This window comes from Ischnura elegans, chromosome 4 (assembly GCF_921293095.1).
Source record: "Ischnura elegans chromosome 4, ioIscEleg1.1, whole genome shotgun sequence".
NCBI lineage: Eukaryota > Metazoa > Arthropoda > Insecta > Odonata > Coenagrionidae > Ischnura > Ischnura elegans.
Genome location: NC_060249.1, coordinates 119,925,228 through 119,943,219, shown reverse-complemented (window position 1 = coordinate 119,943,219; position 17,992 = coordinate 119,925,228). Strand labels below are relative to the sequence as shown.

At 38.0% G+C, this 17,992-nt stretch overlaps 2 protein-coding genes across 4 annotated transcripts in view; one reads left to right on the top strand and one right to left on the bottom strand.

Annotated features, from left to right (window-relative positions):
* Positions 1–4,811: 4,811 nt before the first annotated feature.
* On the top strand, positions 4,812–6,339 carry LOC124157970 (transmembrane protein 147). Its single transcript, XM_046533098.1, has 4 exons — positions 4,812–5,027; positions 5,135–5,273; positions 5,355–5,576; positions 5,932–6,339. The coding sequence occupies exons 1-4, from the start codon at positions 4,951–4,953 to the stop codon at positions 6,181–6,183; spliced, it is 690 nt and encodes a 229-aa protein (XP_046389054.1). The 5' UTR covers positions 4,812–4,950; the 3' UTR covers positions 6,184–6,339.
* A 5,084-nt stretch (positions 6,340–11,423) lies between these two features.
* The window catches only part of LOC124157966 (DDB1- and CUL4-associated factor 8-like), a 31,185-nt gene continuing 24,616 nt past the window's right edge, over positions 11,424–17,992 (bottom strand). For all 3 annotated transcript variants that reach the window (XM_046533089.1, XM_046533090.1, XM_046533091.1), the window contains exon 10: positions 11,424–13,031. In XM_046533089.1, the coding sequence (XP_046389045.1) occupies positions 12,843–13,031 (189 nt within the window). In that variant the 3' untranslated portion in view covers positions 11,424–12,842. The remainder of the gene's footprint in view (positions 13,032–17,992) is intronic.

The window sequence follows — 17,992 nt, the reverse complement described above, 5'->3', positions numbered from 1 at the left end:
AGCATTTGAAAGTAACTCAAGATTACGAAGACTACTTTCGCTCCGCATTCGAGATTTGCTTGGCAAACCTTTCTCTCTCGCGAGCAAAGTTAACCTGAGAGAATCTTGAAAAGCCATTTACACGGGGCAAGTAATCGCATTATCTGACGTGTGTACGAAGTCGCAGTCAAAATTGTGTTGTTTAAAGCGGTGAATTTTTAAGGCCTGGTTACACGGTACATTAACACGTACAAGTTAATGTACGTTTGCGTGAATGATTTTGGTGGACCGGAACGGAACATGCACGAATGCATGAACCAAATTAGAACAGGTTCTACTTTCTGTGTATGCATTCGCACAAGCTGGGTGGTTACACGGTACATTTTCGTGTCCATTCACGCGTTCATACATTTAGACATTAACCCGAACGAGTTAATGTATCGTGTAACAGGGCCATTAAAACTAATGCGAGAATGCTTAGTGCATTCAAGCAATTGCATGCCATAGTGAGAAATTACAGTTCCAACCTGCGCAATTACGTCCCCCGTTCAATATGACCTTAAGTCATGACGTTTCGCATAAATACTATTAACCCTATGGCGGTTTGGGTGAAATGAAGCTGGAAAGAACAAAAGATATACCAACTCGTACGGAATCACCTCAGAGAAACTTCCTATTTCGAGACATGGGCTTACCCATAAAAGCAAAAATCGCAAATTTCTTTGAGGAAAATAATAATTTTTCAAGCAAATAATTTGAAAAACCAATAAGGAGCTGTTACAGTTTCCGCAAATGTTGATTTCATTCACCTTTTTCATGCTTAAATCTTACCTAAAACTTGAGCAACGATGGCTTTTAAGCATCTGCAGGGGGACGTGCCCCCATACCTCCCTGAATCCACCTATGATCGAAGCAGCATCTTCCTTATCAAACCCACCCTAGTATTTGCTATATTCATTCACTGTTTGGGGCACTTACCTTAATTTTCACAATCCTGTTCTCTGCTCATCTGAAATATCTCACTATCATGGGGAGGAAATGATGTTTTAAATTTCTATAAGTCACTTGGGAAAGTCAGCCTATTTAGACACCTTACACCTGATATAATAAATAGAGGTAATAATATAGGTTACACTCAGGCAGTGGCGTAACTATGGGAGGGGGGATGAGGGGATATATCCCCCCACAAAGCCTCAGAGAAATTAAAAAATGATTTGAGAATCTTGTCTGGATTTGATGTATTATAACTGCATCTGCTAAAAGTTAAATTTTAAGTGCCAAAATGATGTAAAATGCATTTTCAGGCATGTAATTTTTCAAAAAGTTTCCTGAAATCACCGTTTCCTGGGGGGGGGGGTAGCCCCCAGTAACCCCCCCTAAAGCTCCCTCATCCCTATTGAGCATATTACTAGCGTATTCCATGAGCATATTCCTAGTTACGCCACTGTACTCAGGAGTTCAAAAATACAATAATACAGGATCGACAATTTTGATATTTTATTCACTGCACACAAATATTTAAAAGAAAATTTACAAGATCAGTCAAATGAAAACCATTTACAAATACAGTAGAATCCTTCTTGTTGAGTAGCAATTCATATATGTCGAAATCTATAGATTTCGACAATCATTTGAATCAACCACAGTGAACTAAACATTAAATCAGGCAAAAAAATCTTCAGCAGGAAAAATCTTTACAACCTTAAATGCGGAAATGCTAAGTAAGGATAATTTTTTACATTGCTCGGATAGGAATGAATCAGGACCCCAAAAAATAAACAGTACATGCGGAAAAACATTAAATGCTCCTGTGGGATGTCTGCAAACAACAAAGAATCCACCAGCTTTCTTTTGGCCCTTTTGGTATGCCTTTCCCTTCTTGATGTAGACATACCTTTTTCCTCAGATGAGAAAGGTAACAAAAGGGTCGGTGTAGCATCATCCCTCAGCTTTCTACTATTCTTTGGCGAATAGCCTTTAAAAAGTAACGAAGGATGTTCAAAAGAAATGCTTTCTATCGCAGTCATCAGAAGTTAAGATATTCATTATTTACCGGCGCAGTTCACCATGTAAGGCTTCCTATCATCGTATTGCAAAATGAGAGGTCTACGTTACATCTATTTTGGAATACAAATAACTCCCGTGATATTAACGAAAGAACTTAATTACTAAATGTTGCTTTAGTAAAACATGATAATTTCTGGGCAAAAGTTTTCAGGCTCTGACGTTCACACATGAAAAACTTTGAAGGGCTTAAATACATTATATATTTTCATTTTTGCCCAAATTTCCAACTGTTAACGTCTATCCACAATGCCTCACTTCAAATTGTATTTAACAACTAATTTGAAGGTATAATACTTAATAAACGGGTCGTAAAAGAGTGAACAACTAAAAACACATACCACCTATTATCGTGTGAATAGTAATTGGCAATTGTCGGCTAAGAAGGACACTTTTCCATTAATGCCCGTGCTTTTCAAAAACAATTTTCGACTCATACACGTCCGTTTCTGCGGTAACAATCGAAGATATCAACCAAATACTCAAAACTAAAAAAATGCATTAAAAACAAAGACTCTCCACTCTTACTTTTCCGTATTTAAATTAAAGCTGTCCTTTCGCCGGCATGCATTTACCCACTTCATCCTCATGTTGTTATCTCTAGGAAAACGAAAAAACTTGAATTTTCCATTTCTGCGGCTGTTGTTGCATCCAAACACAGAACATAAAGACATTTCGATTCAAGAATCGCTGTTTTCACAACTATAAATCTCCTACAACACAGTGTATCACTCTCAAACGCTCTCAACACGGCCACTTTGCTCTCCACACTACGTCACACAATCGAAACTCACGAGTATCGATATGTGACGAGATGCGCAACGACCTACCTGATATATTAGTACCATGTAAACGGTGTAGAAGCTGCCTTCTGCTACTGCCTTGTGACGTCACGGCCAATATTCAACATGGACACCCGTTTTCGCGGCCTTTGAATTTTTCCATATTTCAGACGGTCATCTCGAATCAAGTATTCACTATTAGGATTTAAACTGTGGTTTTACGACATTATGTTATTCTGAACTCTAATTTAAAAAATGTTTTTGGTGCATTTGAAACACTAGTGCACTTCCCTATTGAAAGCAAATTATGATGGCAATAAAAATCCATATTAATAATAATTTTACTCACTTCATCACGATAAATCACGGTGGATAACTGATCCGCATGCTCGTCCTTGCCAAATCTTCCCCTCACTCCGCACTCGACTTCTCTGTAAGCAGTACCTACAGCAGATACTCTTTCTCTGCTACGGACACCAGCGGTTTTAGGCACATAATTATGTCTTTCAGAGCATCAGCACGTAAATTTTTATTCTTATACTTCGTCGATTTAGCATTGTGCAAGCACTCGTGCGATTTGAACGCTTCTATTAACAGCGACTTAACTTCTTTTGTCCACATTTTCGAAATTTCACACCAATTCTCGGAAAAGAAACTAACAACTCCTGCTAATGTTTAATAGCCAAACCGAATGTTTTGCAAAGAGCTCCTAGTTTTGGCCGCTAGGAGTCGACAAGACTCAGTTCTGATCGGAGATTGGCCGCGAGAAAATAGAACCTGTTCTAAATTCCAGATTGGGCGAGATATTGTGTCCAATATTGTGAAACGGATATTGGGCTAGAAATTGGTGTGTGTCAGTCGGTCCACAATCCAATGTAAAATGGATTGGCGAATAAAATGGGATGTGTCATACGGGCTTTAGGGTCACTGCCCAGCGAACGGTAATGAAGAAGTTTGCTGAAAAATACACATAAGAGTCCAACTAGGACATGTCCCCATATGCCCTAGACTCATTCAAGTGCACCTCCAGCCCTTTGGATCTGGGGCGCAGCTAGGAATTAAGGCTGGGGGGGTTTAGGTGCAACCAATACCGGGGTGTGTGGGGGTGTGGAATACCCACCAGGATAAGCGGTAGGTGCGAGATTAATAAATTTCGGAATTTTAAGATAAATGGTGAGTTTAACGGCTTTCTGAGGGATATTTTATTAATCCTTACACTATTCTATTAGTAATATCAATCCAATTAAGTAAAATGGATTAAACTTAAAATTTCTCTGAGCTCCGGGGGGAGGTTTTATCCCCCAAACCCCCCCCCCTCGCTGCGCCATTGCTTTGGATGATTGATGAACATGTTACATGAGGTCTGTTGGCAGGGGCGGATCCATGATTTTTTCTGGGAGTCTGACAGGGGTCAAGAATCTTCACATACTTGAGATTTTAAACAAGATGCAACAATTACTGTTGTAATATTCTTTTTATTTTAATATGAAAGTTATTGATATGACATTGAATGTTTGGTGCTCCGTAATACACAAAACAAAACGAGCGTAATGGTAACCGTATAAAAAAGTTTGTCCATTTTTTAAGCGACTGGGGGGCACGTGCCCCTCTACCCCCCTAAATCCGCCTATATCTGTGGGGAATCATTCGTTCTTACTACAAAATTCCTCTGCTTTCAGGCCCCGGCCGTTTCTCACTCCTAATTCAAATTCTCCTATCCTGTCCCCATTCCTCCCTTCCCCAACCGAAGCATTCTAGTCCCCCATTATTACTAGATTATTCTTACCCAGAATTTCCCTAATACTTCCTTGAGCTGTACACCATCTAATGAAATCATCCTTCATCATTTTACTGTTCGTATTACCGCCAGAGGGAGATGAGCGGAAGTGAGGAAATGAGCGGAAGTGGAGATCGGGAGAACATTTGAAGGTCGTAATTTAAAATGAGTCAATTGAATGAGCCAGTCACAGAACTCAAGAGTCGTTCAAATCTGTGATTGTGACTCGTGAAAAATTAGTGGAATCGGTAGAAGTCAATGCTGTATGGGCATGCGGGAGTTAATTAGGTTAAAGTACTCGTGAATTTTCTTTGTAAATTGTTTTTTTGTGGACTTGAATCCACAGACATGACTCTGTTTCATTTCGGAAACTGTTTAGCTTTAGTTTACGTTCCGTATTACTTCACTTACAAGTATTCGGGCCTGTAAGTATTGCCAATTACTTTCACTTAACTGTTGTTTATCGTGTAATTTGACGTTATTTTGGAAATTGAATATTTCTACACGCCAATTTTTAACCTCCCTGCCCTAGGTCAGAGTATGGAGCGTTTTGGAAATGCATACAAGCCGGTGGAATATATGTGTTTACTCAGCTATGTAAAATGTTAATCCTTGCTACGTTTTTCCCCACCTCCGATAATGCTGGTCAAGATGAAATTGACTTTATAGGGGTGAGTATTTTCTCACAGTGTTATAATTTATGTGAATACCTCGAAAGAAGCATTCACGGTTTAATATTTTTACCATGACAGGAATTTTTCAAGTCAACTGTCGATCTGGCGGATTTGGTTGGATTGTATTTAGTGCTCATTGGAATACCCGGAAAAGGCCATGCCAAAGTTCTCACTGCTGGAGTGGGATGGGCTGGAGCCGAACTTATATTAACACGTTGCTTGCTTTTGTGGGTTGGTGCTCGGGGAGCTGAGTTCGATTGGAAGTACATTCAAAAGAGTTTGGATTCCAATGTCAGCTTGGTAAGTACTACTTTATGTCAACTCTTCGACTAAACTTAGTAATATAGCGGTCATTCTAAATTCAAAGGAAACCTATGATGAGAACCATGAATTTATAACAGTAAGTAAATGATATTTTTGTGTGCATTTTCTGTCAAAAGCATAAGTAGCGGTCACTGGCCACAATTGTAGACATGATTATTTGGAACTGTCTTGAAAAATTTAGTTGTAGATAGTGGAAATTGTACATGAAAAGTGTCTAAAAAAAATTGGCTTCTTGAGAAATATCTGTTACTCTCAAATAGCTATTGAGCATGTATAAAATGCTAGTGAGTATTTTTTAAAGTGGGCAAAACGATTTGAATTTTTTCATCAGGTTCAGCATGTGACAACGGCAACCCTGGTTTGGCTGTGGTCGAGGCATGATCTGAATCGCTCGCTCTTCCCTCTGGTGGTGGCCATGTTGGCTATCAGCAATTACAAACCCTTGCTGATGGAGGCGTTGGCTCTGTCCATGGGAGTGGGCCCGTGGGTGTCCCTGCTCATCCGAGCTGTTATCACGCTGTGCTTAGGGACAGCCACCCTTCAGATTTATGCAGGCCTAGCCCAAACAATTGGCTTGTATTGAACTGAATTTGTCCATCCCATCTCAGCCTATTTTTTTCCCCCCATTCTTGACCTGTCGTATCATGTGGAAGTTGTCATTCATTGATCGTGGAATTTTTTATCTCCCTATTGTTTAATTTATATTTTAACCAAATAAAAATAATGTTACAACATGTTAGTTTGGAACAAATGATTTTCTTATAGATATAGAAGATTCCGTTTAATGGGTCCACCGGTTATTTGGGGCAGCCGCTTAATTGGGGCAGATCTTGAAGAACAGAACCCAATAGAGGAATATCCCAGAGTATTCTCCACTTAATTGGGACAACATGCCGCTTTATTGGGCCATGAGTCGGCGAAATAGATTATACTCGCTACGAAATTAAAATTTTTTGTTTTCAGAATACTATTTTTTATATTTTCCTCCTTTAATTACTCTTATTTTTCACATATGTTCCTATTCTTGCCCTATTTTGAAAGCTCTTGATGTTATATTATCCGAAAGAGGATAGGACTTTTCTTTAATAGGACTTAGTAAAATATATTCATTCGGCGTCGCCAGAGGCTGTGAAAAATATTTTTAACTATTTTGTTATAATTCTTAAAAATCGTAATAAATTAACTAAACTTGCTGAATTTACAAATAAATTAATAGTTTTATAAACTGATGTTGCATTATAAACATTCTTTAGTCTTCTTTCTGTCATTTCAACGTTTGTGTATGCCCATCTACAGAATAGTTCGCCTAATTGGGGCAAAATGCACAAGTACCGATATGTCCCAATTAACCGGAATCTACTGTATAAGAATCTTTCTCTCCTTGCTTAGTAAGTGATAGAGGAAATGCATCCCCAGCAGCTATCATCTTAGGTTAGATTTAAGTTTGCAACATTGATCTTACATTGCGTATATTTCTCAGTAGTCAAATGTACATCCGAATTTCGAGAGTAAAAATATGCCATTGGAAAACATCCTCGTGCTTTTGACCTTGTTTCACACACATTGTTATGCCTCAATGGTCTGTCTTGGCTATAACAAGGCATGGGGTGGCATCACTATAAAGCTTGCTGTTTTTGGGAATTGATTGGGTTACTTAGGAAATACGTTCCCTCAGCCCTATAGCTGTGGCAGCTAGTAAGTTTATCACTGGTCTTTCACTGTGTGAGGAAATACTTGAAGTAGGTCAGAGCAGGTAGAAGACCAATGTAATTCCTCCTGAACCTTTTCTTGAGGTTCTGTGGGGGTAAATGTGTACCCTGAACTTAGGAAGTGGTTTAGTGATACTTTCCAAAGAAAGGAGACATTTTTCTGTGAGTTTATATCTATTAAACAAGTATGTCATACTGATTGATTTGCTAGCGACCATGATGGATTGTGATGCCCCAATAGGGTAAGGGAGGGACTGGTTAGTACATGAAGGGAGGGTTGCTAGCAGTTCTCTCATGAATTCTAGCAGTTTGAGCCAAAAGTAGGGAAGAAGCTGGAGAGCAGGTAAGGGTAAATGCAGTGGGGTAGTCGGGGGGGGGGGGGGGGGGGGGGGGGACAAGGGGTACATGCCAATTTATTTTAGCCGAAAAATATTTACCTATAAAAAAAACTTATTCTACTCCACCAATATGCTTCATCAAAACAACTTCCTGGCAATCCATCAGGCGGCTCTCAAAAAAGAGTTGCATTTGCCATCACTACTATGCACACTTCCTCTGGATGAATTATTTAATGGCCATGTTTCGTCAAACAGTCAAGATTGCCATGTCATCATCATGGTCAACGTGATGAAGTCAATGACAAAACCAAGGTTGTGAAGTAAATCATCCAGTGGTTATCAAACATCATTAGGATTTCATATTGCATGTCGAAAAGTGATGCACAGTAGCTAATGGGAGGTCAGTGTGATGACCATAGGGTTTCTAAACAAAGACCAAATTTCTGGAAGTGGAGCAAGAAGCTCTGCCTAACACACTGAAGACTTAGAAGAGGAGGCACTCCAACATGGTACACGCTACGCGTCACATCAAGAATATACCCTAGATCAGTGGCGTAAATAGGATTATTCCATGGGGGGGGGGATGAAGGGGCGACCCTCCCCCCCCCCTATGCAACAGGGGTCCGAGAAAATTTAAAAATAAATGACATTCCTTGAAATAGATTTTACATCATTTTGGCTCATAAAATTCAACTTTAAGCATATGTAGTTATAATATGTCAAAATAAGGTTTTTAATATCTTTTTATTTCTCTGAGTCTTTGGGGGGGGGGGGGGGTTCTATCCCCTCCCCCCATAGTTACGCCACTGCCTCAGATGTTCCAGTAATTATTCAACTTCCAGAACAGTTATGACATGAATAAAAACTTCATTAAATATATTCACACTGAATTTCATGTTTATGTACTGCTAATGTTTGCAACATCGCACGGTGATAATGATTTTAACACATTCAATGGAGGCCTGATTTTCATTTAAGTCCTCAAAATCGGATGTTAAAATAAGAAAGAAAAATAGAGAGAGGTTTCCACGCCATAACTTCTGTTCAAGCATGTACTGCTTTTTACCAATGGTGCACACGGTTCGAAAGAGGGAAGCTTTCCGAAGGCCATGCATGCGATCAGAAGTGGATATTAGTCACGTACGGAGGCGGAGAAAGGGCTCCCGGGATGAGCGGCAGAACACGTCAATAGGGTGGTTTCCTATTATTATTTTATTAGCTAAATCAAAATATTATTACTCCTGGAGTACGTATTTCACGCTTTTAGATTTTAAATGACGATATCTATTTTTTGCGATTAAATGAAAAGTGAAAATTTTCAAGTGCACGAAAATGCGACGGCTAAGTATGAATGCTGAGAAAACCACTTGTGACGTCATTCTGGTTCCCACTGCTGCCATGTGAGTTGACCTTGGGGCGAGGACATTGTGCACCACTGCGATGCTGGCTGCTACCAGGTAACAGAGTACCCTGCTAGCAGGTAGTGCTTGGCTTAAATATAGATTACTACTACCTTATCAAACGAAGGAAACTTTCCGACGTTAGACAATTTTAATAAGTGATTATTAAGAGATATTTCCCTGACCTCTGTGCCTCATGCATGCATTGGTAATCTCAGACAATGTAAAACTCCTATCCTCTCGTGTAGAAAATAGGTCCCTGTGACATCACGTGGAGTGGCATCGCATGGGCGTCAATCTGGCCTTTTTCAAATGAGGATAAAATTAACCGTTGCCATTTGCCTAAACTGGGATTTCTAAAACCAAATAATTTGTATATCATGAATACACTAATGGTGGGCAACGAATCGCAATCAATGCCTTTCGTTTTCTTTTATGAAGAAAACTACCCTATTGACGTGCTTCGTATCTCGGCTACTTGGACGGGACCGAGTCAATTGACATACTCTGCACTGAATGTGTTGACTTGTCTCATTCACACAATGCTAAGAGTCAAATAAATACATGCTAATTGAAAGGTGAGAAAAGTGGTTTTCAGGAAAACAAAACAGACAAGGACAATGGTGAAGTGGAAGGTGGTGGAAAATGTGGCCACACAAATCCGGAACCTGCCAGCAGGCCACATTTTTAATCCCTCATTCTCCATCATTTTCCACCTTTGTCTTCACTTGTTCCGTGCTTTTGTTTTCATGACCCTTAATTTCCCTCTCGATGAATTTCTATGTGATATGCTGACTAAATAGAATTACTCTAAATGGGATAGATAGAGGGATGAGCACAGTGAAATAGTGCAGCCACAAGATTCCCGGTTTTGATGATAAATCTGGTCATAAACCCAAGAAAAGTTCAGCACTTAATACTTTGCGTACGGATGGCGAGAATTCTCGTCATTTTTTTCCGGAATGTTCCGGACCGATGACGAAGATCTTGTCATTTAGGCGTGTCAACCTAAACAATTTTAAAGCGTGCAATATGTATTAGTTAGTACGTTTTCAGTTATTGTTCGTTATTCATAATGAATTGATGCATCATAACGTTTGATTGGGTAAAGTTATATTCTAAACATTAGATTCTTAACCATGTTTAAATCAAAGGCATTTCACCCTAATAGGCACATATTTCCAATCTCAACTCCTCCACCCAGAATTCCTAGGAATTTAAATAACCCGGTACACAGCGTGTTAAAATGTAGCTACAGTGAAACCTCCCTCTTGCAGAAAATAATGGTCCATGAATATGTGTCCATAAGTCGGAGGTGACCCAAAGATAACCTCATTTTTACACTATTTTATCCCACAAATATAATAGAGTAGGAATTTAAGACAGCAGAATGAAATTCCTCTATTTCAAATACCACATCAAATAGTTCAAAATAATAAAATAATACATTAATGGTGATGGTGTTCTTAAGAGTAAAATTGTGCCTAAAAGATGTTCGTGCGAGTGTCCATACACATATTAAGGTTCTATCCTTATAATGTATACCCTTCTGATGGGGGATTGAATACTGCCCATAGGCGGATCTAGGGGAGAGGTGGGGCAACGTGCTCCCCCCAGACCCTTAAAAAATATACAAGATTTTCAATAGGGTCCCATTATCACTGCGTTCGTTTTGTATTACGAGGTACATATCCTTGTGCCTCCCCTCCCCCCAGAAAGATATCCTGGATCCGCCCCTGATACTGTCCATAAGTCATCAGTGCCCGTGACCAGTGTTTTCTTCCTTATATACTCAAATTCAAAATTCCTTGTCATCTCCCAGAATTCTGTCGCAGAAATTCGCAAATTCTACTAACTGATACATGGCCATAAACAGAAAATTTCTCTGGCAAGCCAAATGCCCAAAATACCTGGCTAAAAGTGGGCGAGGACCACAGGCCCCAACTTATTGGGGGTCCCTGAAAACTTTCCGAGTGTCTTTAATGGTAAAAGAAAGGAGCCTAAGGAAAACACTGCCTCCAAATGTGCCTGAATGACCTTGATAAAGCCCTAAGGACTTCCAATGTTCCGATAGTAGCTTACACCTCAGCCTCAATGATTGTGCAAGATCTTGCCAAACCTATCCTAGCCCTAATGGGAGATTCATTGTGCCAATCATGGCAAGACCGACATAACCTTAATCCTTTCAAAATCTGGCTCCTTCTAAGGGAGCAGAGTAAAACAGTCCATTCACTGATAGACCACGCCTCGTAAGTGTAACCCCGCAGGGATGGAATTCCACTGCATGAGGTGTGGGCAAAGTGTTCACGTGTGCTTCTTCCCGAGCAAACTGAGATGACACCAACCATTTCATATGAAACTACATACATAGATACATACTTGTTTAAAGTGGCACATTAACCTTTATTTAATGACAATACAGAAAACTTAAATACATTTTGTTTTATAATTGTTTGAATCACACATGTTTGGGTTTGTAAATGTTACAAAATATGAATCCACTTCTCCTACGAAAATATCATGGACTTGTTTAAACCACTTCTTTTCTGAAAGATTAATAAATTTAAGGAAACCCAAATTTGAAAATGTCCTTGCACAAAAAATAAAAATGAGCTTTTTAAGATGTATTTACAGCTGATTCATAGAAAATATTACCAATTAAACAAATGATGAAAACTCTTGCCATCAATTCATCAAGTTTTCTACAGTTTTTTACTCTCTGTTACCTCTGATATAAAATGATATCTTACAGTGCATTATTTACTTCACATCTTTACAAAATGTAAACTAATTAAGATTAAATTCCTAACATTCCAGTAAAAATTTACACCAGTATTTTCAGATTTTACAAAAGGTTATAAAGGGTAATGTTACATAACTTTAGCATATTTTTGTAGAGGAATTTCAAATCTTAATCTGTTTGTTAACATCATACAACTTCAACTCCTATCAACAAAAAAAGTAGCCATTCTCACCATACAATTAGTGCTTCAAAATATATTTGTCCTATAATGCACCATGAAGTCTAGTAAAAATTAAGCATTCAGAGAAATTCCTGATGATCACTAAAATATAATACAGTAGTCAGGAAAATAATGCATACAAACTTTATTCTGAAAGTTTGTACGCGTAGCAACAGGGGAACCCCTAAATTTGGATGAGTAATGAAAATCTTTTTCATCGCAACATACAACAACTATTTCAGGATATTTTAAGCATTAACCCCATTCTCACTATTTCAATAACTTAGGAATACATCAAATCAAAATTACTTTTTCCAATTGCAAACAACCTATGAACTCTCACTAATGAAATAGTTTTCACTTTCACCATCAAAGTATAAACAACTGTTACCATCGGCTCAATATGATATTTGACCATGCCGTAGCCTGAGATAAAATAACATAAGATTGAAAAATCCTGAATTAAAAGTTTTCATTGGATGCCAGATTTTAATAGACTCATAAAAAGCAACGTAAGTGAACAAAAGTGATTGATATTTTGTTTATATTATTAGAAATAAGCATAGAAAGAAGTGAATTCCATTGATTTCCCACCATGCATTCTACATACTTTCAAACTAAGAAAAAATATTGCAGACATTTGGGGATAAAACAATAGTATTTAAGGATTCATGAAACAATGAATTAATTGCCCTCCATGAGAACAACAAACCAATAATACAAGGCTTCACCTATGAACAATAGAAATTGAACTTTTTACACCAACCATTACAATATATAACTGGGAAATTTTTAAAAATCAGATCTGAAAAAATTCCCAGCAGAAAAGAGTTTATGATGGGGAGCACTGAACTCTGCGAGGAGACTCCTCCTGATCGTCACTGTCAGAGTCGTCATCAGTTGACGCTTCATCCGTGGGCACCCCTGCAGTCGAAGAGCCACCGCCCTCACCACTGCGGTTGCTCCCACGACCCCCCGGCCCACAGTCGTTCGACATCCAGTTGCCACGCTGCTGGTTCAGCTGCAAATCCAATTCAAACAGACACGCATGCACAATGAACGCTCTCTCCTCAAAAGTCATATGCATTCCTTAAAATGAAAGGACTCACCTCACCCTGTATTTCCCATCCCACATTTTCAGAAGAAATCGTCTATTTCATCTGAATCACCTAGGGCACTTACGCTACATTCACCAACAAAACGATATTCATTGCATAGGTAAAAAATTAGCACTCACGAAAGATAGTTCCAACATCATAGCATCATGCAAATTTACAATAGCTACCTCACCACCTCAAAAATATAGAGAGGGAATCTGATACATTCATATCATAAATGAGATCACCCCCATATCCATATATTATATGTCATTCTCTGTCTCTGAAAATTCTGAAAAAGAGTGATTTTGCTTTTGCAGAGCTAAATTTTTTTAACCAAATTATCCATGAAGCTTTTAATTTAAATTTTAAAAAATCCAACATAAGACATTAATATTGAATGCCTTATTCATATCAGTTGTAAATTATGATTTAAAATTGTAGAGATATCAGTTGTTCAAGATGAAAATGTTATAACAACGTTTGGGGATCTTTAGATTCTTTACGTATTACGACACAAAAAATATTATTCCTGAGAAAGAAACTTGTGGTCATATTACTAGGAATGTGTGATTTTTATTGTCACTGCATTCATATAGAAATAATTGAAGTAGACTACTTGGATTATCGCCTTCTTTTGTATCAAAAGTACAGCTGCCTACTCGTATTGCTTTGCATTGTGCTTGGTTGTTTATGCATGTACCGTATATCTCCGAATATAGTCCCCCCTTTTTTTCCAAAAATGGCCGCGGAAAAGTAAGGGGGGGGGACTATAATCGAGTGTAATCCAGTTTAGCATACTAAAGGTGACCGTAAAGTAATAAATAACGGCATAATGGCTGATGTTCTCGTAGTCTTTCTATTTGAGTATATTTATAAGGATTATAATCGGAGATATTAGTAAATACTGCCACGTTTTACCGGAAATTAAGACAATTTTTACCACAAATGTTGTACAGATACGATTATTCCGATTCAAATAGCATATCGAATATGCGTTTTCACGGAATCCATCGGGTAGCCGCTAATTTTTCTTGGAAAAGTATTGTTAGAATAATTCAATCAACACTGATCACTTAATGACGCAAAACAGTAAATAATTAAAATCAAAACTAAACACACACTATCATTACATTAATCGAACACTAGAATTGAATCAATAGTATATGTACCCTTCGCTCATTTAATAACTACACGATTTAAATAATTGCGAAAAATAAACATAAAGTGAACCTTTCGTGACGATTTAGCATTTCATTGCGTCCGTAGCTACTATACGTCCATGTGCCCGTGCGGTTCGTGTTTACAACCACTGCCTTTACCGCCTTCGCAGGACAAGAATGCGCAATAGGTGATGCATTTGTTTCTGAAAAGGCGCAATAATCGACGACTTTAAACCAGAAGCGCCGGCATTACTGCATTTGATCGAAATACAGCGACTCAGCATCGAAAGTGTAATCAATTTATTGAGGAATATCTTCAATTCGTCAGGGTAAATAGGATCGATAAATTACGTCGCATAACGTTTCGCAATTATTTCCGCGATATTTTCTTTATTAAAAATAATTTTACGTTCAACAGTGAGGTGATGGATCAAGTAGAAAGATGAGGATCAATCCTGCCGCAGATTAGAGGCCTTCAAAGACGGAGTTTCGATGCCAATTTAAAAATAGCCGTTGCAGAATACGCCGTAAATCATAGTATTTACAGCGCTTGCAAAGCGCTAATACATCGCGGAAGTCATTTCGGGGGTCTCGATGCGGCAGATTCAAAGAATTAGAGGAAAATATCGTCGAATTTGTGCGCAAATGCAGAGCAGATGCTCTTTGTGTAACTTATGCAATGATTCGCGACGAGGCATTGAAAATTGATATAATTTTTTTTCAGTTTTAATGTTTGTTGGAAAAAGTTTATTTCTTAATTTTATTACTTTGATATTTGTAAGTCCTGTAGTTTAATTGTTTTGCTTAGCAGGCATTTGATAGCAATATTTTTATAATATTTATAATTTATTTAACACAATTTTATTTAGATTTCCTAAATTCTTCAGGTCACTTGGATTTGTGATGACTTGATGGGTGTGTTACACTGGATCTAAGGAAGTTTCAGGGCCAAATGCAATACTGTTTATGGGCTTTAAAGCTTATATATTGTCATTGTCTGTAGTCATTTGGAAATCAAAAATATTAATAATTGGTGAATGTTTAAAAAAATACAATAGCCTTGGATACTTAAAACATTTTCTCATTTCTTCTTTACATCAGGTTAAGGAACTATCTATAAATTACTGATACATGCAATGGATCACAACATGTTTTAGGTATAGTTATTTTGTTGTGATGGAAAATATGTGAACAGATTTGTTCTTAATCTTCACAGAAAATAATAGTTTTTATCGAATCTAGAATCTTAACTTGTTAACCACAGAAAAATTGCCTTCCTTTACGTTTTAAAATTTTTCCCAAAACTGAGGTCTCAAAATTGGGGGGGGAGACTATATTCGGGGGGGGACTATATTCGGAGATATACGGTATGTATCCACGGGTCACTAAGTTTTTCTTGTATCACACAAGAGTTAGTTACGAGGAAAGATGTAACTATTTTCTTTTTCTAACGCTGTGCTCCACAAGAAATTAGTTGAAAAGTAAGAACCAATTAAGAATTGCAACAGTATCATTCCTAGGATATGCCATATACAGGCGGTCCTCGACTTTCGTACAATTCGCACTTTCGTACGTTCAAAATTGACACCTTTTACTTGACTTCCGTACGCTAAATTCGGACTTTCGGACGTTGGCCTGTAATTTTTTTAAATTCCCGCGATGTTTACTGCACATCCCAACATTCAATTGTTTCAAATGGCAGTATGTGCGAACAATGCGAACGTATACAATGAAGGGAATTTTTTGTTATTGACTCTAATCTAGGTGATTTATTTCGGAGAGAGACTGCCTGCTATAGGCTCCTTCATCAAGAGAAGAAGAAAGCCTTCTTCGGAGAGATTTTTCAAAAAAGTTGACTAGACATCATCAAATAGCTTTCAATAAAAAAGTCAGATCTTCTATTCTAATGGTGTTTTTTTCGTTTGAGTGCTGTTTAATTCATGTACACCTTCAGCAACGATATTGCACGTAATATCACCCAAATTCCGTTTGTCTTTTGTCTTTTTTGAATAACATGCGAAATATACGCGATCACGAATGTCACCTACCGAATGTCGAATTTCGGTGTAAAAATTAAAAGGTATCCAGAGTGTGGGTTCAACAATTACATTTTGTTATGCTTCTTGATATGTCTTTTTATTTATAGTGGACGTAATATGTGGAATGTCAACTTAAACGCCAAGAGGAAGTTTCACTCGATAGCCAACGGAGTTCTTGTTTTTTTAAACTTTTATTTAAATTTTCCTGCGTATTTTCGAAAGAAATTAGATGATTTGAGGAATTTTATTAACATATTATTAAAATTTAGTGAATTGAAATAAAATCCGTGAAAAAAAAGGTTTTACTAAGTATATTCCGCACCTATGGAACGTAACCCCTAATTAGTATGGAAGTCAATGGTTCGACTTTCGTACATTCGACTTTCGTACAAGTTTTCGGGAACGCATTGTGTATGAAAGTCGGGGACCGCCTGTACATGTATTTCATGTGGCCACTAGCAGTGCAACCTGTACACACAAGTCCACACTGGTTTCTATTTCATAAATGAGTACATGACCGCTGAAAATACCGCTCTGAGGAAACAAAAGAGCAAAAAAATTATCAAATATTCATTTTTCCTTCCAGTACTGAGTCAACTTTTTATAAGAGAGTTTCACGCAAGGGTGCTTTTCCAAATTGAGCCCATGTGTGGACTTCATTACAGTGAGGTTTCAGGGTTCCCACTCTATCTTAATAATGAAATTCACGGTTTTTTCAGGTTTTCACGGTCTCAATGTTGTCAAATTCACGGTCCGTTAATAACCCAACAATAAGACAACCACCGGCCGTATATTAACTAAAAATTAACGCACGCGACATACGGCGTGAATGTAAACGCAGCAATGAAAAGGGATATCTTTTATGACGTCACCTGTCGTTTACAAAATTCAGGGCCGACCAAAGTCCCAACCCAACCGTGCTCTTGCCCTGACGCCGAATACCATCGCCTCCTTTAATATGCGAATGCCCTTAGGACCTTCTCCCGCCTGGACACCGGAAGTCCTTTTTTAATTCCTCGCCGAGAGATTGTTTTTTGTGCACGTTGTTATTACTGCACAGTAACCTAATTTTCCTCACCGAATCTTCCTGAGATCGCGGAAAATATTAAAATTGTTTATAGAATGTAATAAATCAATTTCATATAATTATAATGCACTTGGTTTGAAATATCTAAAGACAAAATAAATACCAGCTGAAACATATTATTTTCACTTTCACGTTATTATTCACATAAAATCAAACAAGGTGAGCACAGTCTATTAAGAGCTATAGCTATAAATTGAAAGCATATTTGAAGTAGAAATGCTTCCTTAAGTAAATTCCAATGGCAAACTCATATTTCGAAGAATATGGCATGTGTCCTCATTTTGTGTGGGAACCGAACTTAGAGTTACAAATCGGATAGTTTTCGTAAATGGTTCATTCTGGGTCCATTAGAAATGCAAGTTATTTCATTTGTCCTTTTTCGAATTGAAGTCCATCCCAAGCTATCATTGAAATTGAAACGCTCGGACAAAATAACAGATTTCCGCCATTAAAATTGAAAATAACGGTCAATGTGTCGTCATATATTACCGATCGTGGTATGGACCAATTACAGTGGAACCTCGTTAAAGCGAGTACGGGCAATAGCGACACCCCCGCTATTACGAGAGATAGCCGATGCACCGTCAATTGACCCA